The sequence below is a fragment of the Apium graveolens genome, chromosome 8 (assembly GCF_009905375.1).
Source record: "Apium graveolens cultivar Ventura chromosome 8, ASM990537v1, whole genome shotgun sequence".
NCBI classification, from domain to species: domain Eukaryota; kingdom Viridiplantae; phylum Streptophyta; class Magnoliopsida; order Apiales; family Apiaceae; genus Apium; species Apium graveolens.
The window spans coordinates 3,498,120-3,523,251 of record NC_133654.1 but is presented as its reverse complement, the minus strand read 5'-3'; the positions used below and the strand labels follow the sequence as shown (position 1 = coordinate 3,523,251).

Below are 25,132 nucleotides of genomic sequence, written 5' to 3'. Positions count from 1 at the left end.
AGTCTTTTATCAACTAACTCATCTTTTGTGATGTGGACTACTAGTTTTAACAACTAATTTAGGACGGATCGAAATATTTAATAATAAATTTTTACGAGATTAGACGTTATTGATTTTCGAAGATCAGTCGTGTTGAACACGGTCTAGCTTACATGATCTGCCTATGTTAGTTGCTGATCATGATAAGCTTTTTGAGTCTATAAAACCAACCACACATGACATTTTCATAAATATCAAAGACCAAACTAGAAAATCTTTGTTATGAGACACTACCAGGATCAAAAGCCTTGGTTTCTTTTCTTTCTTGTAATAGTCTCTTCTTTGTTTCAGTTATCATGTTCCAAGAGTCAGAATGTTCTTGAAAGAGGTTCTTCTCTTTCAGCTGAAGATGCTGCTTCAGACAAACTCATTTCTCCAGACAGTTCATTTACTTGTGGCTTTTATGGAGTTGGAACTAATGCATACTGGTTTGCAGTTTGGTTCACTGATTCTAAAGAAAAAACTGTTGTTTGGATGGCGAATCGCGACAAACCTGTCAATGCAAAAGGCTCAAAACTGACCTTGAGAAAGAATGGTGTTCTGGTTTTAAAAGATGTCGATGGCACGAATGTTTGGGAGAGCAATTCTACTTCAACTGGTGCTACAAAAGCTGAGCTTCTGAATACAGGTAATCTTGTATTAAGAGATCATAAAGATGTTATTGTTTGGCAGAGTTTTGATTATCCTACTGATACTTTGTTGCCATCTCAGTCCTTAACCAAGGGGCAAAAGTTGGTATCTTCTTCGAAAAAAGGAGGATTTGCAACTGGGTTTTATAATTTTTATTTTGATAGTGATAATGTCTTGAAGTTATTGTATGATGGACCTGAGATAACGAGTTTGTATTGGCCTAACATTGATGCTCCGAATGTATTCCAAATTGGCAGAACTAATTATAACAGTAGCAGAATTGCTATGTTAGATGATCAGGGCCGGTTTCTGTCAAGTGATCAGTTCCAATTCAGTGCTTCTGATGCTGGAAGACGTATTAAAAGGAGGTTAACAATGGATTATGATGGTAATCTTAGGCTATATAGCTTGGATAATTTGACGAAATCGTGGAACATATCATGGCAAGCTATGGCACAAATGTGTAATGTGCATGGACTTTGTGGGAGAAATGGGATTTGTACCTACACTCCAAATCCCAAATGTTCATGTCCTCCTGGTTATGAAAGAAGTGACGAAAGTGACTGGAATAGTGGTTGCAAAGCAAAGTTTAACCTTTCTGTTTGTTTGAAGTCTGATGAGGTAAAGTTTATAGAGATTCCTTATCTAGATTACTACGGGTTTGATCTGAATTATAGCAAACCTATTACATTTAAAGATTGTAGGGATCTTTGCCTTGATGATTGCCGGTGTCAAGCATTTAGCTATAGGCTAACAGGGGAAGGGGTTTGCTTTACAAAAGGGGATCTTTTTAATGGTGTTCGGACTATTAGTTTTCCAGGACGTTTATATATGAAACTGCCTAAGAATTTTCCAGTATCAGGCTCCGTGATGCCCCAAGCATCTGGTGCCAATTGTAAAGCTTCTGCAGCTAATGTTCAAGTGGGATCAACATCTATGTATGACATAGAGTTCAAAAAGGTGAAATGGGCTTATCTTTACTCATTTGCAAGTACCATTGGAGCCATTGAGCTCTTCATTTTGGTATCAGGTTGGTGGTTTCTGTTTAGAAAACATGATACACCGGGTAAAATTGAAGATGGGTATCTGTTGATATCAAGCCAATTCAGGGGATTCACATTTTCTGAACTGAAGAAGGCCACGAAAAACTTCAAGGTGGAGCTTGGCCGTGGAGGATCAGGGACCGTCTATAAGGGTGAATTAGCGGATGAAAGAGTGGTGGCCGTGAAAAGATTAGGAGACATTTTTGAAGGGAATGAAGAATTCTTGGCAGAGTTGAGCACAATAGGAAAAATTAACCACATGAATTTAGTGAGAATGTGGGGTTTCTGTTCAGAAGGGAAACACAGGCTTTTGGTCTATGAGTATATTGAAAACTTGTCTCTCAACTCTCATCTTTTCTCGTCCAGTTTCCTAGGGTGGAAAGAAAGGTTTAAAGTTGCATTGGGGACAGCCAAAGGATTGGCTTATCTTCACGACGAGTGTCTAGAATGGGTTATACATTGTGATGTAAAGCCGGAGAACATACTACTAGATCATGAGTTTGAGCCAAAGATTGCAGATTTTGGACTTGCAAAGTTGACGCAGAGAGGGATGCCTAATTCAGAATTCTCTCGGATCCGTGGTACAAAAGGCTACATGGCTCCTGAATGGGCTTTGAATCTTCCCATTACCGCAAAAGTTGATGTATACAGCTATGGGGTTGTAATTTTAGAAATTGTGAAGGGGATAAGGCTTTCAAATTGGGTAGCTGATGCTGATAATCAAGAACCTGAAGTTGAACTCGTAAGATTTGTAAGAATAGTGAAGCGGAAAATTCTGTGTGGTGAAGAGTCTTGGCTGGAGGAAACAGTTGATCCAAGATTGCAAGGCAATTACAGCAAGAATCAAGCTAGAACGTTGGTTGAGATTGGTCTCTCATGCGTGGAGGAAGATAGAAACAAGAGGCCAACAATGGCTACAGTAGTCCAAACCCTTTTAAATTGTGAAGATGACCTCTAGAGAAGATTAAACCTGAGATTTGGCTCTGAAAGAAATTAGGTCTTTTTGGATATCCTGTAATCGTTTTTCTAAATTCAATAAAGCTTTTCACTTTAATCCTTCGTCTTTCTCTACTGGCGCGTTTTGGAGTTCTGAGACTAGTCATTATCTGCATCCAAATACTCATTTAAAGATGCTAATTAAGATTTTATTACTTCTATAGGCAATGTCATTCACCTGTGGGCTTCTGGTGATTGGAACTAATGCAGATTGGTTTTTAAGCCTTAACATTAACAAGAGGGTAAGAGATCATTCTGCTAGATCTGCTAATACTTTCATGTGATACTTTATTAGTTTTTAGTTAGAGATTACATGTTTTGCATGTTAAGAGAACTTTGTTTTCGAATCATTTCAAACTGGAGCAACTACTTGATGCATAGATTGGTAGGAGAAATCAAAAAAAGGCATCAGGACTGAAGGTAAAACTAAAGCTAAAATCTTCATCAGGACTGAAAGAACCAATTTCTGCAGTTCTGTGAAGTTATAATAAGTTAAATTTTAGCTGCTTCTCGGGGTTAGGAATCGGTCCTAGATCATCTTCATCTAAAGAACTTTTCAACAAAACTCTTATGGAACCGATTGTGGAAGATTTTGCTTAGAAGTTACAATCTGTTGAACGTCGAGTAGACTGTAGAACAGGAAGTTTCAGTCCTGTTGACATCCCTGAACAAGGAGAAACATACAAGAATACTATAAAATGTGGCCTTGGTATCCTTTTCCCCAATGCACATGTTAAGACTATATTTATCATGCCTTGTTTTTTGGTCTATAGCTGACAAATTAAAATCTGTACATTAGTATTTTTAATAATCTTAAGAACATCTGATTCCTCTTAAGAACATAGAGTCTGGAGTTGTAATTCTTAATACTAAGTGAATCTGTAGGAAAATAAAATGTTGTTACTGGGATCAGATAGGGTGGTCTCAGAATGTTCTTTTCGAGCACTACAAGAAAACTGTCTATAGACATCACCCATTTAATTGAAGATATTTTAGCATCACTTCACAGAACTTGTTGCTTCTGTGGAGTTGGAACTACTGCAGATTTGTTGGAATAATCTTAAATTTAGTTATTAATTATTTGTTTATTTAATTATTTGATATTTAGCAATAGATTAATTATTAGAGAAAAATATTATTTTAGAATTGTTTAGTAGTGGGCTAGTGGAGTTATGGAGTAAATTATGGACATGTAATTTACCCATTAATTAGTAGTGGTTAGTTTTAGTAGTAGTTAGTTTTAATATGTTTGTAAAGCCTATATAATGGCTAGTTTACCTTGAGTTTTACAGGAGGAAAAGAAAACAAGAAATATAGCAGTACAAGTTCTCTTCAAAAATGTAGGTGTCTTCTTTTTCTTCTCTAAGTTTTTCCAACAAGATTGGTTTGCAATGTAATTTACTGATTCTAAAGAAAAAACCTTTATTTTGATTGCGAATCGCGACAACCTGTCAATGCAAAAGGCTCCAATCAGACCTTCAGAAACAATGGTGGTGATGATGAAGTTTGCAAAAAAAAGAAGAAGATGTTGCATGACAAGTATAGTATGAAAGCAGACTCTTAGCAAAGTCTAAATCAAACCACTTTCCTATCTCCAGTCTCTACTTGTTCAATTTACAATTTAAAACAAATGAAAAACTTTTGATAAATACTCAAATATTCTAACCACGAGAACCATCATTGTTCCACATCATACGAATACTCAACACATAATCAAAAAAATTATGCCCTCCTTCGGGTTGGACCTGAACGAGGATCATTTCATATCATACGAATACTCAATACATAACATGCGACTTGAATCAAGAACGTTCAATGACATACGAATACGAATACTCGATACATGTGTGGAAACTTAATATTATAGTGTTTCCTGGTAGAAATCTGCAGAGAGTTGAGAAATTTCTGAGAAGCCGTTACAGAAGAAAACCTAACAAAAATACTCTACTTGTGCTTGAATAATCTGTAACATGTCTTTAAAAGTGGTCAAATTCAGTGTCTTATGAAACCACCTTGTTAGAACCTTGTTTGAATTAAGCTAGACTCTAAAAATGTATCTTTCAGTCTTCATAGTAAAAAACACTCAATCTGTTTCTTCTTGAACATGCATTCATATGTATGACATAAAATCCAAAATCTGTTAATTTTTTAGTCCAAGAATTAATTAATCATGCAGAAGGGTCAAATGATTAGTTTATCCCACTAGTTCTTTTAAAAAAAATAAAATTGTCCCACTAGTTATCCCCACAACTACTACTACTTTAAATTTCATTATTATATATAAGTTATTTTAAAGAATATTTAATATTTGACACATTATTTTATCATCATGATCTAAATATATCATAATTTTATATACGTATTTTTAACTGATATAGTATAATTTTTTGGCACACATTATTTTTTATGAGTTGGTGCACCACTTGAAATATCTTGTTTCTCCGTCAAAATTCGACGGCTAGTGTGTACGTATATAATTAATTAGCAAAGAAAACCATGTAACTAAATTTTTATATAACTAGTTTAATTTTTTATTTATTTTCCACCTATATTATGGTCGTCACTGATCCTTGGCATTATTATGTACGCACTCTTATTCCATATCAAGGTCATGATTTGTTTTTGCCATGTTTACTTTTCATGTAAATGCACCTATATATAATATTAATATTGTGTTACACTAGGAAATAAATATTCTACAACTTTCTGTTCAAAATGAGCTGTTGATTCTCTGTAACATAACTTCATATCCACAACTTCATACAGCAAAATAACTAATCTTTTCTAATGAGATATCATTTTACTAAACCTTGTTTTATTGTCATAGTTGTGATCATATGTTCTTGCTTTAAATTTTCGAGTTCGAAAAATCAGAATGTTCTTGAAAGAGGTTCTTCTCTTTATGTTGAAGATGTTAACTCAAACATGCTGACTTCTTTAGATAAGTCATTCAGCTGTGGCTTTTATGGAGTTGGAACTAATGCATATTGGTTTGCAATATGGTTCACTGATTCTGAAGAAAAGACTGTGGTTTGGATGGCGAATCGCGATAAGCCTGTCAATGCAAAAGGCTCAAAGCTGACCTTGAGAAAGAATGGTGTTATGGTCTTGAAAGATGTTGATGGCACAAATGTTTGGGAGAGTAATTCTACTTCAAGTGGTGCTACAGAAGCTGAGCTTTTGAATACAGGTAATCTTGTGTTGAAGGATCATAAAGGTGGTGTTGTTTGGCAGAGTTTTCATTATCCTACTGATACTTTGTTGCCGTCACAATCACTAACAAAGGGAAAACAGTTGGTGTCTTCTTTGAAAAAAGGAGGATTTGCAACAGGGTATTTTAATTTTTATTTTGATAGTGATAATGTCATGAGGTTGTTGTATGATGGACCTGAGATTACGAGTTTGTATTGGCCTAATATTGCTATAGATATATACCAAAATGGTAGGACAAATTATAACAGCAGTAGAATTGGTGTGTTAGATGATATGGGACGGTTTCTGGCAAGTGATCAGTTCCAATTTAGTGCTTCTGATGCTGGAAGAGGTATAAAAAGGAGGTTAACAATGGACTATGATGGAAATCTTAGGCTTTATAGCTTGAATAACTTGACGAAATTGTGGAGCATATCATGGCAAGCTATGCCACAAATGTGTAATGTGCATGGGCTCTGTGGAAGAAATGGAATATGTACCTATACTCCGAACCCTGAATGTTCTTGCCCTCCTGGTTATGAAAGGAGTGATCCAAGTGATTGGAATGGTGGATGCAAAGCAAAGTTCAACAATTCTATTTGTTTAAAGCCTGATGAGGTGAAGTTTGTGGCGATTCCTCATGTAGATTACTACGGTTTTGATCTTAATAATAGTAAGCCTATTTCATTTAGCGCTTGTAGAGACCTCTGCCTTGGGGATTGCAGGTGTCAAGCATTCAGCTATAGAGTAACTGGGGAAGGGTTTTGCTTCACAAAAGGAGTCCTTTTTAATGGCGTTCATACAATGAGCTTTCCAGGCACTATATATATGAAACTGCCTGCTACTTTACAAGTTGCAGGCTCCACATTACTCTCACCATCTGTCCCTAAATGTGAATCTTCTAATGTTAATGTTCAGGTGGGCACAAGTTCTATGTATGACATAGATTTCAAAAAGGTCAGATGGGCTTATCTTTACTCATTTGCAGCTGCTATTGGAGCCATTGAGTTCTTGATTTTCGTATCAGGTTGGTGGTTTCTGTTCAGAAAACATGGTACATCGACTAAAATTGAAGATGGCTATCTGCTGATCTCAAGTCAATTCAGGGGATTTACATATTCTGAACTGAAGAAAGCCACAAAGAATTTTAAGGTGGAATTAGGCCAAGGGGGATCAGGAACAGTCTTTAAGGGCAATTTAACCGATGAAAGAGCTGTGGCCGTGAAAAGGTTGGGAAATATCTTTCAAGGAGATGAAGAATTCTTGGCAGAGTTGAGCACAATAGGGAAAATTAACCACATGAATTTAGTGAGAATGTGGGGGTTTTGTTCCGAAGGGAAACATAGACTTTTGGTCTATGAATATATAGAAAACTTGTCGCTCAATACTCACCTTTTTACATCTACTTTCCTAGGGTGGAAGCAAAGGTTCAAAGTTGCACTAGGGACAGCCAAAGGATTAGCTTATCTTCATGATGAGTGTCTAGAATGGGTTATCCACTGTGATGTAAAGCCGGAGAACATACTGCTAGATAGTGAATTTGAACCAAAGATTGCAGATTTTGGACTTGCAAAGTTGTCACAGAGAGGTATGCCTAATTCAGAATTCTCTCGCATCCGTGGTACAAAAGGCTACATGGCTCCTGAATGGGCTTTGAACCTCCCCATTACTGCAAAAGTTGATGTATACAGCTATGGAGTTGTTGTTTTGGAGATTGTAAAGGGGATAAGGCTTTCAAATTGGGTTGTCGATGCTGATAATCAAGAACCTGAAGTTGAACTTGCAAGGTTTGTAAGAATAGTGAAGAGACAGATTCTGTGTGGAGAAAAATCTTGGCTAGAGGAAACAGTTGATCCAAGATTGCAAGGCAATTACAGCAAGAATCAAGCTAGAACATTGGTCGAGATTGGCCTCTCTTGTGTGGAGGAAGATAGAAACAAGAGGCCAACCATGGCATCAGTGGTTCAAGCCCTATTAGATTGTGAAGATGATCTGTAGAAAGATAGAACATAAGATTGATGTACTCATTTATGTTTCCATTTTGTTTAGGTTATTCATTTCGTTTTCTTTTTTTCTTTCCTTTTGTATTGTTCTTATACCAAGTAATGATTTAAGGTTGCACATTGTTTCTGATCCATTATCAAGAGGTTGCTCACTTGCAAACCAGTTCTCTGATCGATAGGCTGCTTCGTTTATGTCAGGTTTCTGCAGATCTCTACTAGGAAAACTTAGTATTAAAAGTACTTCACATATTAAAACTTTCATCATGAAATTTTTGAACAGTTTATCTTTAAAGTGGTCAAATACTTTGTGCTAAACTCTTCTGAAACCACTTGTCCACTTGAAGTATAAAACTTGTTATTGCAACTAGACTCCAGAAATGGAAGTTTCAGTCTTGTTGCTGATAACACACCTGTTATCTTTTTCTCCTATTCTCATTCAGAAATTTATTCAACATGTGCTGACCCATATCTAAGGTCAGATGATTGGTTTTTTCCACCATGCTTCCTTAAATTATTATACTTACCATATTTATACAATTTTAAAATTGTGATGTTGTAGAATAAATAATATGCAAACAATCCCAGAATTCACAACATCATACACAAAACTAGCAGATATTTTCTGATGAGGTATCTCAAAACTTGGTATATATTCTTACTTGTAATAATTATCTCATCATTCTTTCACTTTTCATGTTCAAAGAATCAGAATGTTCTTGAAAGAGGATCTTCTCTTTCAGCTGAAGATGCTGAGTCAAACATACTTATTTCTCCGGATAATTCATTCAGCTGTGGCTTCTATGGAGTTGGAACTAATGCATACTGGTTTGCAATTTGGTTCACTGATTCTAAGGAAAAGACTGTTGTTTGGATGGCGAATCGCGACAAACCTGTCAATGCAAAAGGCTCAAAACTGACCTTAAAAAAGAATGGTGTAATGGTTTTGAAAGATGTCGATGGCACGATTGTGTGGGAAACTAATTCAACTTTAACTGGTGCAAGAAAAGCCGAGCTTCTAAATACGGGTAATCTTGTATTAAAAGATCGCGAAGGTGAGATTCTTTGGCAGAGTTTTGATTTTCCAACTGATACATTGTTGCCTTTTCAAGCCTTAACAAAGGGGAAAAAGTTGGTATCTTCATCGAAAAAAGGAGGATTTGCAGCTGGGTATTTTAATTTTTATTTTGATAGTGATAATGTCTTGAGGTTATTGTATGATGGGCCTGAGATAAGGAGTTTGTATTGGCCTAATCTCGCTCTTGCTGTATACCCAGATGGTAGAACAAATTATAACAGTAGCAGAATTGCTCTGTTAGATGATCAGGGCCGGTTTCTGTCAAGTGATCTGTTCCAGTTTAGTGCTTCTGATGCTGGACAAGATACAAAAAGGAGGTTAACTATGGATTATGATGGTAATCTTAGGCTTTATAGTTTGAATAATTTGACGAAATTGTGGAGCACATCATGGCATGCTATGCCACAAATGTGTAATGTGCATGGACTCTGTGGAAGAAATGGAATATGTACCTATGCCCCGAACCCTGAATGTTCTTGTCCTCCTGGTTATGAAATGAGTGACCAAAGTGATTGGAATGGTGGCTGCAAAGCAAAGTTCAACATTTCTAATTGTTTAAAGCCTGATGAGGTGAAGTTTTTGGCAATTCCTCATGTAGATTACTATGGGTTTGATCTTACTATTAGTAGTCCTATTTCATTTAGCGCTTGTAGAGACCTCTGCCTTGGGGATTGCGAGTGTCAAGCATTCAGCTATAGGCTATCAGGGGAAGGGTTTTGCTTCACAAAAGGGATTCTTTTTAACGGTTTTCATACAACGAGTTTTCCAGGCACTATATATCTGAAACTGCCTGCTAGTTTACAAGTATCAGGTTCCACATTGTTCTCAGAATATAGCACTAAATGTGAACCCTCTAATGTTAATATTCAGGTGGGATCATCTTCAATGTATGACAATGATTTCAAAAGGGTCAGATGGGCTTATCTTTACTCATTTTCAGCTGCTATTGGAGCCATTGAGTTCCTTATTTTTGTATCAGGATGGTGGTTTTTGTTTAGGCAGCATGGTACATCGGCTAAACTTGAAGACGGGTATCAGCTGATAACAGGTCAATTCAGGGTATTCACATTTTCTGAACTGAAGAAGGCCACGAACAATTTTAAGGTGGAGTTAGGCCGCGGAGGATCAGGGGCAGTCTATAAGGGCGACTTGACAGATCAAAGAGTTGTGGCCGTGAAAAGATTGGGTGTTATCTTTCAAGGAGATAAAGAATTTTTGGCAGAGTTGAGCACTATAGGGAAGATTAACCACATGAATTTAGTGAGGATGTGGGGGTTTTGTTCAGAAGGGAAACACAAAATCTTAGTCTACGAGTACATAGAAAATTTATCACTCAATAATCACCTTTTCACATCCAATTGTCTTGGGTGGAAAGAAAGGTTCAAGGTTGCATTAGGAACAGCCAAAGGATTGGCTTATCTTCACGACGAGTGTCTAGAATGGGTTATCCACTGTGATGTGAAGCCTGAGAACATACTGCTAGATAGTGAATTTGAGCCTAAGATTGCAGATTTTGGACTTGCAAAGTTGTCACAGAGAGGGATGCCTAATTCAGAATTCTCCCGAATTCGTGGTACAAAAGGCTACATGGCTCCAGAGTGGGCTTTGAACCTTCCCATTACTGCCAAAGTTGATGTTTATAGTTATGGGGTTGTGATTTTAGAGATTGTGAAAGGGATAAGGCTTTCAAATTGGGTAGTGGATGATGATATTCAAGAACCTGAAGCTGAACTTGCAAGGTTTGTAAGAATAGTCAAGAAAAAAATTTCATGTGGAGATGAATCTTGGCTGGAGGAAACAGTTGATCCAAGATTGCGAAACAGTTACAGCAAAAATCAGGCTAAAATATTGGTTGCGATTGGTCTTTCATGTGTGGAAGAAGATAGAAACAGGAGACCAAGCATGGTTACAGTAGTTCAAGCTCTACTAGATTGTGATGATCAGTAGAGAAGATAGAATATGAGATTTTACTTAATCTTGAAGATCTCATGAGTACTAAAAAGAGTTGCCTGTGTAAAATTTGTGGGATGTTGGTTGTTTTGGTTAATTTACTTTGTTTTCTGATATTTTTAGGAAGTTTCTTAGTTTAAGTACTCATTTTGTTTTCTGTTTTGATTTCTTTGTATTGATATTCTGTTTACTTGCCAGAGATGTTGCATTTACTCTTGGTCTTGAGAGAAACCAGGTCTCTTGAATATCCTGGAATCGATTTTCAGATATCGATAAAGTTTGTATCATTGTGCAGATACTAGTCATTAACTCCCTGAACGGCCAATACTTTTATGAAGATACTGATATAGACATTCTCTCAATTCTCTATACTGTGTCATTCAGTTGTGGCTTCTACGGAGTTGGAAGTTATGCATACTGGTTTGCAATTGGTCTGCGGATCTAAGAAGGAACTGCCATATAGAGAATGAATGGCCACAAGCCAGCAAAGGCTCAGAGCTGAAACTAGGAATCAATGGTGTCATGGTCTTAAACAATTGTTGATGGAACAATGTTTGCAACTTGTGCTTTAAAATCTGAGTTTCTTTGTCAAATCTGAGCATGTTCTAAGGCTGTGAAAGCTTTTGGAAGAGCTTAACTGTTAGAAATTTCACCATTCATTAAGCATATGGACTAAAGAAACTTATAACATGTTGTCTAGGTAATTAATCCCATTAACACAAGATGCAAACATTCTGCGAGAAATAGTGTGTTGTATTATACTATCATGTTACATTTTACTATCATTTTACGCCTATGTGATCTTATGAACTTATAATTGTTCATCAGGATCACGTATCAAACGCCACTGGCAGCTTACATCTCTTATTCATGCTTTGGAAAAAATACCAGAACAGATCCTTATCTCTGCATCATTCATATTCTCTTCACTGTAATCAACTTCCTATGCAGCATTGAGGCATAGCCATTGCCCAACGAAAAGCTCGTTGCAATTCAGATTAGGATTAAAACCAATAAACTCATCCAATGTCAAGCTGAACTCCTGAGCTATACTGAAGCAAGTTTCACCTTCTATATGATCGATAAATGTAGAACAAGATAGTGCCTTAGCTTTCGTATTGCTTGATCCTTCCACACTCCCTAAACAGGCAAGAACATAAGATATCAATTGTGTATGTAAAACAACTTTTTCAAACGCAATATGCAAATGATGATTCGGAAGCTATTCACAAATGTACTTACTGCTAACAAGGAGAACAGCGAACGCTACTACTAAGAAAAGTTCAAGAGCTGATCTGTTGCTGGACTTAGTCATCATTTTCGCTCTTTCTTCGTCTTTGTTTTGAAACTTCTGTGTTCTGGTTCTTCTGTAAGTTATTCATGAAGATTAAATGTGATTTATAACCAAAATATTGGTAGATGACAGAGGAAAAGTACAATGAAGTTAATAACTTAACGTTGATTGCAATGTTACTTAACAATGAGTCCGGCATAATTGCAGACTCGAAATTGTACACAACCAGAGTCTTTTACTTTTTCTGCCTGCTATTTTGACATCTTTCAATTTGCCGCGGAAAAATTGAACTGAAAATAGCTCATAACAACAAAATTGAACAATTTAAATCCCCAGAGCAAGATGACAAGCATTAGATTAACAGATAATGTTGATAGCCTAGTTATTAACAGATAAAATATGGGTTCTAAATCTAAAGCAAGTTCAGAATTTTCCCGTATTCGTGGTATAAAAGGCTACATGGTTCCCATTACAGCCAAAGTTGATGTTAACAGTTATGGGGTTGTGATTTTAGAGATTGTAAAAGGGATATGGCTTTTGAAATGGATAGTAATGATGATATTTAAGAGCCTGAAGCTGAACTTGCAAGGTTTGTTAGAATAATTAACAGATAAATTTCGTGTGGAGATGAATCTTGGCTGGAAGAAACAGTTGAACCAAGATTGCAAGGAAATTACAGCAAGTTCAAGCTATAACATTGATTGAAATCGGTCTCTCATGTGTCGAGGAAGATAGAAACAGAAGGCCAAGCATGGCCATTGTAGTCCAACATCTACTAGATTGTGAAGATAACCAGTACTGACAAGAGCTGCTGTGTCAAATGTTTTGGAGAGGTTGGTTGTGTTGGTTAACTCTCTTTGATTTTTTGTTGTTTTTAGGAAGTTGGTAAGTTTAGGTTACTCATTCTGTTTTCTGGTTTAATTCCTATCTGTTCATATTCTTTTTACATGAGAGATATTGCTTCGAGTCTTGGTTCTGGAAAGAAACCAGGTCTGTTGAATATCCTGTATCGATAGAGTTTCTCCCTTCTTTCTCAGTATCTTCTGTTTGTGCCTAATACAGCCCTGTCGCGTATCATTGTGCAAATACTAGGCCTTAACTTTCTGGACAGCCAATGCTCAGTTGAACATGCTGCTTTTAACATTTTCACTTCTCTATACAGTGCTATTCAGTAGTGGCATCTATGGAGTTGGAACTGATGCATATCTGTTTGCAATTTAGTTTCCGGTTCTAAAATGTAACTGTAATTTAGATAATGTATTGTGAAAAGCCTAGAAAAGCCTCAAAGCTGACACTGGGAATCAATGGTGTCATCGTCTTAAAAACATGTTTATGGAACAATGTTTGCAACTGGTGCTTTGAATTTAAGCTTCTTTTTCAAACTTCTTCGTTGTGAGAGTAAAATCTGAGCTTCTCTGTCAAATCTGAGCATGTTCTTAGGCTGAGAAAGCTTTTGAAAGAGCTTCTAATATGTTTGTCTAGGTAATTAATCCCAGTAACACAATACGCAAACATTCTGCATCAATTTGTTCTAGCATTGTTTCTGAGTAAGCTAAGAATGCAGTGACACAAGAAACTGTATGTTGTATTATATCGTGTTACATTTTACGCCTATGTGTGCATGCAAAGTGAGCTTCTGAACTTATTGTTCATCAGCATCATGTATCAAACACCACTGACTGCTTGCAACTCTTATTTTGCAGGCTTAATAAAAAAAAATACGATAACAGATGGAACAATGTCAAATGGAAACAACTCAAACAAGCATCCTGATCTCTGCATCATTCATATTCTCTTCACTGCAATCAACTTCCTATGCTGCATTGAGGCACAGCCATTCCCCAACGAAAAGCTTGTTGCAATCGAGATTAGGATTAAAACCGATAAACTCAGCCAGTGTCAACTTAAACTCCTGAGCTATACTGAAGCAAGTTTCACCTTCTTTATGATCGATAAAACTAGTGCAAGATAGTTCCTTAGCATTCGTATTGCCTGATCCTTCCGCGCTCCCTGAACATGCAACAACATAAGATCTTAAGAACATTTTTAAACGCGATTATGCAAATAATAATCCCAAAGTTGTTCACAAAATGTACTTACTGCTAACAAGGAGAACAGCGAACGCTAAAACTAAGAAAAGTTCAAGAGCTGATTTGTTGCTGGACTTGATCATCATTTTCGCTGTTTCTTCTTCTTTGTTATGAAACCACTGTGTTCTGGAACTTCTGTAAGTTATCCAAGGAACTTAGATGTGATTTATAGCCAAAATCTTAGTAGATGACAGGTGAAAAATACAATGAAATTACTAACTATGCTGATTTAACGTTGATTCCAATGTATCTTAACTATGAGTCCGGCATAATTGCACGTTGCAGACTCGAAAATGAACAAAACCAGAATATTTTACTTCTGCTGCCTGCAATTTTGACATGTTCCAAATTCGGGTCTCATCTGAGACATGTGTGCGGCGTTTGATCTTTTGTAACAAAAATCGAACTTTATAGCCTCATGGAATTCTAATTATGCCTCGGCTCTTCAAATCACCACCGTTCTTGGTGTAGTGACATCTTTCTCGCTCTTTTTACCGAATGCCGGGAATGTCGAAAAATCGAGAATTTTGCACATTTGTTTCTTACAATGAAAAAGATGCAACTTTCAATTAAAAATGAGTACAGCTTCTCAAGTATCTTTGCTCTGCAAAAAAGCTGATTACTTCCCTCTCCCCCAAGTTTTCAGCACTGTAAAAGAACCCCCTCCCTCCTTCTCCAATCTTCATCAACACTGATTCTTGCTGAACCCATTGAATTTTTGTCTCCTCTCTATCCAACATTACATACTTAAATCCAAAAATATTCAGAGATATATTAAAAAATTAACAATTCACACCCATTTGCAGACATGCAGTTTGTATTATTATAAATACACCACACAAATTAAATTAAAAAAATACACACACATACAAACATGCATCGTCACATTACATATACCACACAATGCTTAATGTAATTTACCAACAGAATAACGGCTATATTTTCCTTCCCGCCATTCTCTATCTCTATATATACACATTAATCCTATTCTTCCGAACCCTAAAAACTTCATTATATCAAACAACTCTCTCTCCCATATCTCTCTCAAATCTCTCTCTACCCTTTCCCTCTCTCCCAAATCTCTCTCTCCCCGCTCTTCCTCCCTCAAATCTCTCCCTCCCCTCTCCCTCTCTATCAAATCTCTCTCCCCCCACTTCATCTCTCTCAAATCTCTCCCAACCCTCTTCGTCTCTCTCAAATCTCTCCCAACCCTCTTCGTCTCTCTCAAATCTCTCCCATCCCTCTTCGTCTCTCTCAAATCTCTCCCAGCCCTCTTCCTCTCTCTCAAATCTCTCTCTCTCTCCACTTCTTGATCATCAACCACGCCAAGAACCAACAATGACCAGAACCCACTCATTCCGCAGACTCTTCCTCCCCTGTTTCACCCCACCACCCACCCCAACCCCCACCACCACCACCAAGAAACGCCTAAGCACCTCTCTCCGCGACGACATTATCGACTCACCCCCTCAAACCACCCAAGAAGACACCAACTCAAACTCCTCCAACGACACCGAACCCATCACCACATTAGCCCCTCCACGTCAGTCAAAGTCAATGGTGATCGGAACAATCTTCGGTCAACGCCGTGGCCACGTGTGGTTTTGTGTTCAACATGATAGACTCACAACTAAGCCTTGTCTACTTCTTGAACTCTCAATCCCAACTCACCAACTTGTTAAAGAAATGCACTGTGGACTAGTAAGGGTGGCACTCGAATGTTGCGACTCCGTCGTGTCGGGTTTCGGGTCGTGTCATTTACATTCGGTCCCGGTTTGGACCATGTTTTGTAATGGTAAAAAATTCGGGTTTGCGGTTCGGAGAAAGGCTAGTCAAGAAATCCGGGTTATTTTAAAGACCATGCAGTCAATGACAGTTGGAGCGGGTGTGATTCCATCCGGGTTCGGATCCAAATCCGGGTCGGATAATTGTGAGGAGCTTATGTACATGAGGGCCAATTATGAATGTGTAGTGGGTGGGCCGGATTCGGAGTCTTTTCATCTTATTAACCCGGATGATTGTCCTGGTCAAGAACTCAGCATTTTCTTGATGAGGTCAAGGTGAATCTTGATGAATTTTGGTTGGGATTTTTGAAGATTTAAGCAGAAAATTTATTGTTTTCTGTGAGATTATGTTGAGGAGAGAGATTTGTGATTAAGTTAATGGTCAGAGGGTAGATCAGTAATTTTCTCATGTAATTCATTTTAGGTAATGACATTCAAAAAAATTAGCTGGTATTGTTGCAGTTGTTCTACTTCTGTCATTGTAAATTTTTCTTGATTTTATGATTCGGTACGTCCTTTTCGGTTGAATAACTTGTAATTTTGTGAAAAATACTACGATTGCATCGTACCATTGCATATTCAATATATCTTATTAGGTCGATTAACTTATGATTTTGTTAAAACTTTACGATTGCGTCTTGTCATTACATATTCAATATATTTTGTTCGGTTGATTAACTTGTATGCTCGGTCGAGATTAAGTGTAGGACATATTCAAATTTATTTTTGTAAGTTATTTGTGAAAAACTGCAGATGATAAATTTGAATGCCAACAGCAGTGTTAGTAGGGGTGTATACGGTTTGGCCAACCCGACCAATCCAAACCGAACCGACCCTATTTCGGCCGAACCAAACCGATTTTTTTCAACCCGATATATAGTTGGGTTGAAAAAATGTCAACCCGATTTAATTGGGTTGAATATGGTTTTCGATAATTTTAAACCAATCCAACCCAACCCAACCCGATTAAAATATATATGTACATGTTAATAAGTTAATCCAAAATTATGTTTATGCCATTTACATAGATCCATATATCTCTAACTGTAAACCTCCGTGTTCATAGTTCATTTCGTAACAACAATAGATGTTTAATTAGTGTTATATTTTTTGCATTTATGATTCATTCCAAAATATAAAGCGTAAGCAATATTATTAGTACTTTTGATGTCGAAAATTAGATGTTTAAGACTATTCAATATGGAGGATTGTAATATTATTTTGAACTATTTTCAAGTGTTTTAAACTTTAAAACCTTATGTTTTATTATAATTTTTTATATTAATTTTGTATATTTAATAAACCGATCAAACCGATCCAAACCGAACCAAACCGAAGTATACAAATTGGTTTGGGTTACAAATTTAAACGGTTTGGGTTGGGTTGAAATTTTGAAAACCCGAATTAATTGGGTTGGGTTGCTAAATTCTCCCAACCCGCCCAACCCAATCCGTGTACACCCCTAAGTGTTAGTACAGTTTTAGGTTTCTGATTTTCTGAGATAAGTGATAAAATCACCTTTAACTGGAACCCATTCAGTCAAAGATTCTAGTCATTCTGTTTGGCAGTTTCAGAATTCTTACAACCTTTCTGTAAAGAGAGAAACAGAATGACAACAATTATAGGCTGTATATTCTCTAGAATCAACGGGGGCAAGGATAACAATGATGTTGAGAATTGAGATTGCACTTTAACTTTAAACTCTTCAAAGTTGTTGGGAATGGAAAGAGATTACAGGGAAACACCACAGTCCTAGAGGAGTAGGAGAAGCACAAAAATGTGTCTGACATTCCGATTAATCACCGATTATCCAACTAATCACTATACAAGATTACTTTACCGACTTATTCCTACTTCCGTCTTTTATCATCGATTATCCAACTAATCACTACAAGATGACTTTATCGACTTATTCCGACTTCCGTCTTTTATCATCGATTATCCAACTAATCATTACAAGATAACTTTACCGACTTATTCCGACTTCCGTCTTTTAGAACAGTTATTAGTACGTACCAATGTTATAAATTTCTGCGCTTATTGCGTGTCCACTATTGCAGCTAGCTTTACCGACTTCCGTCTTTTATCATCGATTATCCAACTAATCACTACAAGATGACTTAACCGACTTATTCCGACTTCCGTCTTTTAGAACAATTATTAGTACGTACCAATGTTATAAATTTCTGCGCTTATTGCGTGTCCACTATTGCAGCTAGCAATGTTACAGTCTTCACTATTGCACAGAAGTGGTCACTGCTGAGTGCTCAGTTACAGTTGTTCTGCAAATATGTAGGGAGTCCTTGGTCCAAGTTCTAGTCATTTCTTGGCAGCTAAATCAATACAAGGACCCTCCTCTCCAGTATAACTATGATGTCATATTGCTATATAGGCACATTGCTTAAAGCTCAAATCTCTTTACCTTGAATACACAAATTTCATCATTGTTCACTGTTTTTTATTAAAAGCGCCTCAAGTGCATAGCATACCAGCTTTGTGAAAGAAAAAAGATTTGATTCTTTCAATAAAATTTATAGACAGACAACATCATCATTCAATTTTTTTTCAGTGTATCCATGTTGATATCTTTATTAGATGATTCATAACAAACACATGTTGCAGCAATATCGTAACGCGATAAATATTTACCGAAAATCATAATGTAGATATTCATATTTTCACGTTTGGAACTCCAGTTTTACAAATATCGCGTTACGAATATTAAAAATACGAATTTTCTAGTGTGTGCCTATGGACACATGTTATGCGCGGAATCATATAGTTTTAGTTTATTTTGATTGGTTGATATTTATTAATGATAGTGAACCCCGCATACGCCCAAATTCCACCAATCAAAATAAGCTAAACTCGTGATATTCCGTGCTTAGCGTGATATTTTTTGTATAATTCCAGAGGTTATGAGTTGCTTTTTGTTTGCCAAGTCATATATTTGTTGTATTACTTTGATTTATTCAGATATATTGGGATAAAATTTGATCATTTTTAGCTTATTTTTATGTAACTTTTATATCTCATCATCACCCTTAAAGATGAAATGTAATGCCACTCTGTTTTGTTGGTACCTTAGTTCACAAACAGGGTCAGCAATGAAAAATATCTATGAGCTGCTGCTCATGTATTGTTCTTAAATTATTGCGTCTTTTCTGGGCCTTCATAAATGGGCTTTTTTAACAAAACCGAAAATTTAAGGCCTGACAGTTGTATATTTTCAGTAATACTTGCTCTTGTTTATTGGACTGCATCCGGCCCAGTCTTGTTTAGCTTTTGGTGGCTATAAGTATCATACTTTTGTAACCTTATAAATAAGTATCTGTTTAAAAAAAAGGGTGAGCGATGGTCGAATCGAACGAAACTCATCCGATTTATTTTTCCGGACTAAAAATAAACTTTTTCCAGATCGAAATAAATTGAATTTCACCAAATATATACTCCTCCGTCCCAAAATACAAGTCTCTTTGACTTTTTACGCATATTTTCAGGTGAATAAAAAGGATAGTTTCACAAATAATATTCAATTTTTTTTTCTGAATACAAGTATATATATTAAATTTTAATTCAAAAAATAAATTTTACAAAAAAGTACGCTGAGATATAACTTTTATACAATTTAAAGTACGCGTAAAAGGTCAAAGAATTTTTATTTTGAAACAGAGGGATTAATAAATTTTAAACTGAAGAGTAACCTCACAGAATATATAATATGCTTCCACCAAAGCACACCAAAAAGCAAAGTAGAAAGCATATTTGCTTTCCTTTCCTTCTATCAATCATTTTACTTTGTGATTCTAAGCTTGTAATAAAAGTCTAATCTTATGATGCTTCATATAACTTTATGTTATAAAAAAAATATTAAAAGCTACAAGCAACATACTTATTTTAGGAAGAAAAAATAAAGTTTCATGCAACTATTGTCAAATAAAATTAGCAAAGGTTTTGAACCTTTCCAATAACAAATCCCTCCACTTTCATAACCAGGTTTTTTTAACAAGATCCGAACTCTCGATATCATGTAAGAAAGCTCGAACTCTCGATATCATGTAAGAAAGCGAGGAAGATAACGCTAAGAGACTAACATAGGATGACAAGGGACACCAAGGCTTGCAACACAACAAGGACAATACATGGAAAACTAAAGTTTAAAGCATATGAACAATTACCAAACAATAAATTATCACATTTAACAACCCTATCCCCACTAGCACAGAAATGTTTGTCAACACAAGTCATACATGTGACTCCTATCAATTTCTTGAATAACCTAACAAAGAATAGAAGGTTTCATGACACTACTTGAACCCACCTTGCCACACTGGGAACACCCTGGTTCACAGCAAACACCATGTAGTAACCTGGTGGCGCCACCTTCCCGTCAGGTGGCGCCGTACAACCAATCCTATACAGGCCTTCACCATCCGGTATCGCGCTAGTCACTGCCAGTTTAACCAGCCTCTGGCCTTGCGAAAACGAATGTGTTGCGAATGGAGCGCTAGCAATGTTCACTTCCACAATGCCCACAACTGGTAATGGGACTGTCACAAACATATCGAAAACTTCGTTGTACTTCAGTGTCTCTTGTAGCTCCACGATTTCGGGCCTTAAATTGGCCCGATCAAGCGATAAATATTCAGGCGAGAACGCTTCAATTCTCAACTCCGTCGGGAATTCAACACCGAATTTATAAATGTAATGCGGATTACTTCCGGCTAGCAAAATTCTGCCATCGGGTAACAAATTTGCGGTAGAGTGGTACATTCTCGGAACCAAACCCGGGTTCAGAGTCATGAACCGAAGCCCCAACGGCTGATCAGGCCGATACAAAACCGGGTATAAACACGGATTCGAGGCCAACTCGAATCCTTGTGTACCCGCTTGAGCCCCATTAATAATTAAGACATCACCAGTCGGTAACATAACCATATCCCCCATAATTCTCCCAAATGGCATATCCTCCATTTCCCAAACCGGGTCGGGTCGGGTCGGATCAATTCTCCCGCAGCTCCCATGAGCTGGTATGTCTGTGCTCCTGTCAATGAACGCACCATAAGGTGCACCACCGCAAACAACCACCGTCGCAGCAGAATAATCCCCGAAAAGCGCTAACATCGCCGACGAACCGGCTGACGGGTAATTTCTCGGACCCCCTTCAAGATCCGGATACGCTTTAACAACAACATTAGATTGAAAATCATACAACACCGCTTTATTATTTGCGAAAACGAATAAATGACCGTTAGGTAACAAATGTACGTACGGATACAAATTATCCATTTGATTATCAGCCGCCTGTGCTAAGAACGGAAACAAAACCGCACCGCTTTCCCGTGGCGGGTAAAATTCGACACTACTACTCGATCGCCCGCCAACTATAATAACCGAACCATTGGGTAAAATTTGATTTGTCGCGTACCATCTCCCATGCGACAATTCAATATTTTCGAGTTCTTGCCAGTCACAAAATTCCGAAAATTTACATGGCGTAAATTTTCGTAATTTCTTAACACCGTCAAGATCACCTCCGGTTTGTAAAAGTGTACCATCAGGTAGAAACTGGCCCGAACTGCACCAAGTGTCGGTGAGGATCATTAAGGGTCGGGTTTCGCGGGTTACGGGATCAAATAATACAGAGTGCGCGTAACAGTCATGTTTTAGCGGATTTTTAGGCTCGACTCGACAATGGCCTTTTCGAAGCATTTTTCGAGATGGACCGATGTTGGTTCGGTCCAGGAGTACCACGGTGTTGAACCGTGTTACTGCAGTGTGCATGGAGGCTATGCCTGCGTTCTCTAACAGCAGCTCCCACGTGCCCGGAAGATCAGCACGTGTGGAAGAAGTGATGGAGACAAGTAAAATGGTTAAGAACAAAAGTGAAGCCATAGAAGAAGATTGATCGAGAGAGAGAAAGAGAGAAACAGAGAGATTTAGTTGTCAGAAGAGAATTTTTTGTAGTGTACTTTATGAAATGTAAAGTGTAACGTTAAGATAATACTCTCCATGCCAAATATAAACCAATTTTGAATTATTTCAACTGTGTGCAAATCAAATTTAAACGAGTCACGATTTTGATTATTACAAACTAATTTTGATATTTTCCTAATAAAGGTTATTTTGTGTGTGCGATATATTTATGAAATCCGAGTTCGAGCTAAAACCGAGAATACGAGATATTGGTGAAAACTGACAAGCGAATTTGAGTAGAATCGAGACTTTGACTAGTTAAGTATGCATGTCACACATAAATCAGCCCGGTAGAGTATTTGATTATTTCAATTTGTGTTTGGAACTTTTTTAGTAGGACGAAATTTGTATTTACCGAAAACGTTTAACTAAAACCGAGAGTAGCACATATCGGTGACAAGGGCATCTGAGTATAATCGAGTCTTTGACTATTTCAACTCATATGCATGTGACGTATAAACCAGTGTAGTCGAGTATTTGATTATTTCGATTTGTCTTTGAAACCTTTTTAGTAGGACGAAATCTTTATTTACCGAAAACGTTTAACGATATTCGAGTTCGAGCCGAATCGAGAACCGAGAGATACCGGGGGAGAAGGGGAAGTCAGTTGGTGAACTTTATGGAGATGAAAAGTGTAACGTAAGAGAGAATTGAAGAAATGTGTGTAGTGTGTGGGGTAGTGAATGTGGGACGGTGATGTCGGAGTGTTGATCATAATTTCATGATGATAAAAAAAAATAAAAAAAAATGAGCGTTACAGAGAGGAGAGGGACCCGCTGGAGAATAGTTCTTGTGGGCAGGATGATAGTTAAATGTTTTGTCTTTTTTCTCAATTTTTTGTTGTGGAACATGTGAGAATGGATATATGGAGACGTTAGCCACCCAATTTTGGATATATATTCATTGATTTGTATTGATAATTATTGAATATATTTCTCAATAATGTAGAGTTATTTTTTTTAATTTTTTTTGGTGGGTTAGTTTGGATTTATATTTTAACGTTAGAAATTCTTCGTAAGATACATTCCGCTAAGATTAATAACAACAATAATAAATATAATCATTTACGACCCTAAAATATACTCTGTTTACATTGGGGGACGGAGGATCGGCACGTATTTTAAGGCTCCCGTAAAATATGGTTTCCTAAATAATTTTAAATATTTTTTTCTTTTAAATAAAAATATAATGTTTAAAATTTTATATAGAAAAAGAAAATTCTAAAAAAAAATTATAGAATTATATTTTATAGTAGCCTTAAAGTGCGTGCCAAACATGAGATAAAAGTATGTAAAGAATCTAGCGGGACGGAGAGAGTAATCAATACTTACGTCAATAATCTTTAATATTTAAATTAAATAAATGAATAAATTTGAAATCCCTTTCCAAATTAATCTCTAATATTATGTTAAAAAATCAATCGCTCTAAAATTTTAGTGTGTTTATTTAAGATCCTTTACGGGATCTTATGTTTATTATTCTACCAAAAGTTAAATTTTTTTAATGTTTGTCTACTCAACATTTACGTTACTGATTGCTGTCTCCTCCCTCAACAACTCAATTATTTTCCTCCAACCTCAGGATCTGAACTGTACGAAAAACGAAAAATTGACATGTGAATCAAAAATTAGTCTAATTTTCGTATTGTGGTAAAATGATAGGCTAAAAGCGATCCATAAGAGTCCTGATGATCCGGATGTCAGAGCAACTTTAATACTAGATGCAAAATGACTATAGTCATTGTTATAATTTGACATCAAAAAGTACTTTTTGGTGTTATAATAGAATTTCAACTCTAATGTTAATTGTATTTTGAAACCAAATAATTTCAAATTTAACTCAAAGGAGTTCTATACTTCGATACAAATATGCAAATATGCATATACGCATCCTTATTTCTAATTAGAAATAAGGATGCGTATATGCATATTTGCATCTAAGGATAGAACTGCTTTGTAGTTGAAATTTTTAGTATTTGGTTTCAAATTATGGAAATGGTATCACTTATAGTATTGAATTGGACTTGCTCTCACAAATCACATTGCATTTGAACAGAACAAAAACAATAAAGACCGGAGAAAAAATCGATTCTAAACTTAGCGATAGAGCTACTTATAATAAAGATAGGTATCAAAGTTCCTGCAAAAACGTGATGTATGGTCGCAAACATTTTTTTACATACTTCGAATGATGACGGAAAAAATTACTTGTTACTATCAATTCATTTCATCCACAGATTTTATTAAATATATGATCCTATTGTGAAATTGCTCTAACACCTTAAGATTTTAGATGAGCTGGTTACTCAGCATGGTATCAGAGCTTAGGCTGGCGGGAGGACCAAGGTTTAATTCCCAGTCACCCTAAACATTTCAACTATTTCAATCATTTTAGTACTTATGTTATTTTTTGTCTTTACTACATTACTTCTGGGACCGCTTGTGTCAATATCCAGACAAATTCAGTTAGTACTTTTTGCTATTATTAGCTTGTCTTACATTCTCAAGCTAATGAATATTGTTTTCATCTCAGTGTGTGTTCTTAGAGTTAAGTAACAATATCTTCATAAGCTTGCTCTATAAAGTTTATCATGGTATCAGAGTTTTCTTGAATCTGAGACACAGAAACCTTGAGAAAATATATTCTTACTTCATATTTTACTAGATCTTATTCCAGAACCAATCTCATGGCAGGTGCCCGAGTTTCATACCAAGAAATGATAAACCCTTTATTTCTTCACCCCTCAAACAATGCTACTTCAATCCAGGTGGACAAACTACAAGGTACATGAGATTATCGAGCATGGAGGAGGACAATGGAGATCAATCTGGCTTCAAAGCGAAAGATGGGGTTTGCAACAGGCACTGTATCAGTCCCAACAGAAGATGCACAGAAGGCTGAGATGTGGGAGACCTGCAATAATATGGTAATTGCTTGGTTAACCTCTAATGTTTCTCCTTCTATTACAACATCCATTATGTATATGACAACAACTAGAGATATATGGAGTAATTTGGAAAAACGATTTTCAATAACAAATGGATCTAGAAAATACAAATT

At 36.5% G+C, this 25,132-nt stretch overlaps 5 protein-coding genes across 5 annotated transcripts; 4 read left to right on the top strand and 1 right to left on the bottom strand.

Moving 5' to 3' along the window:
* Positions 1-92: 92 nt before the first annotated feature.
* On the top strand, positions 93-2,771 carry LOC141677852 (putative receptor protein kinase ZmPK1). Its single transcript, XM_074483929.1, has one exon. The coding sequence runs from the start codon at positions 262-264 to the stop codon at positions 2,668-2,670; it is 2,409 nt and encodes an 802-aa protein (XP_074340030.1). The 5' UTR covers positions 93-261; the 3' UTR covers positions 2,671-2,771.
* A 2,610-nt stretch (positions 2,772-5,381) lies between these two features.
* LOC141676646 (putative receptor protein kinase ZmPK1) lies at positions 5,382-8,037 on the top strand. The gene has a single exon (XM_074482338.1). The coding sequence runs from the start codon at positions 5,496-5,498 to the stop codon at positions 7,896-7,898; it is 2,403 nt and encodes an 800-aa protein (XP_074338439.1). The 5' UTR covers positions 5,382-5,495; the 3' UTR covers positions 7,899-8,037.
* Positions 8,038-8,407: 370 nt separating this feature from the next.
* On the top strand, positions 8,408-11,203 carry LOC141676818 (putative receptor protein kinase ZmPK1). The gene has a single exon (XM_074482539.1). It carries the CDS (start codon positions 8,529-8,531, stop codon positions 10,923-10,925), a length of 2,397 nt encoding a protein of 798 aa, XP_074338640.1. The 5' UTR covers positions 8,408-8,528; the 3' UTR covers positions 10,926-11,203.
* A 3,974-nt stretch (positions 11,204-15,177) lies between these two features.
* On the top strand, positions 15,178-16,651 carry LOC141678202 (uncharacterized). Its single transcript, XM_074484470.1, has one exon. It carries the CDS (start codon positions 15,216-15,218, stop codon positions 16,374-16,376), a length of 1,161 nt encoding a protein of 386 aa, XP_074340571.1. The 5' UTR covers positions 15,178-15,215; the 3' UTR covers positions 16,377-16,651.
* Positions 16,652-20,215: 3,564 nt separating this feature from the next.
* LOC141678958 (aldehyde oxidase GLOX) lies at positions 20,216-22,096 on the bottom strand. Its single transcript, XM_074485422.1, has one exon. It carries the CDS (start codon positions 21,989-21,991, stop codon positions 20,396-20,398), a length of 1,596 nt encoding a protein of 531 aa, XP_074341523.1. The 5' UTR covers positions 21,992-22,096; the 3' UTR covers positions 20,216-20,395.
* Positions 22,097-25,132: the final 3,036 nt, after the last annotated feature.

Bases quoted from the DNA above. Each gene is read 5' to 3' on its own strand.
- LOC141677852 (XM_074483929.1), top strand. From the start codon at position 262: ATGAGACACTACCAGGATCAAAAGCCTTGGTTTCTTTTCTTTCTTGTA.
- LOC141676646 (XM_074482338.1), top strand. From the start codon at position 5,496: ATGAGATATCATTTTACTAAACCTTGTTTTATTGTCATAGTTGTGATC.
- LOC141676818 (XM_074482539.1), top strand. From the start codon at position 8,529: ATGAGGTATCTCAAAACTTGGTATATATTCTTACTTGTAATAATTATC.
- LOC141678202 (XM_074484470.1), top strand. From the start codon at position 15,216: ATGCTTAATGTAATTTACCAACAGAATAACGGCTATATTTTCCTTCCC.
- LOC141678958 (XM_074485422.1), bottom strand. From the start codon at position 21,991: ATGGCTTCACTTTTGTTCTTAACCATTTTACTTGTCTCCATCACTTCT.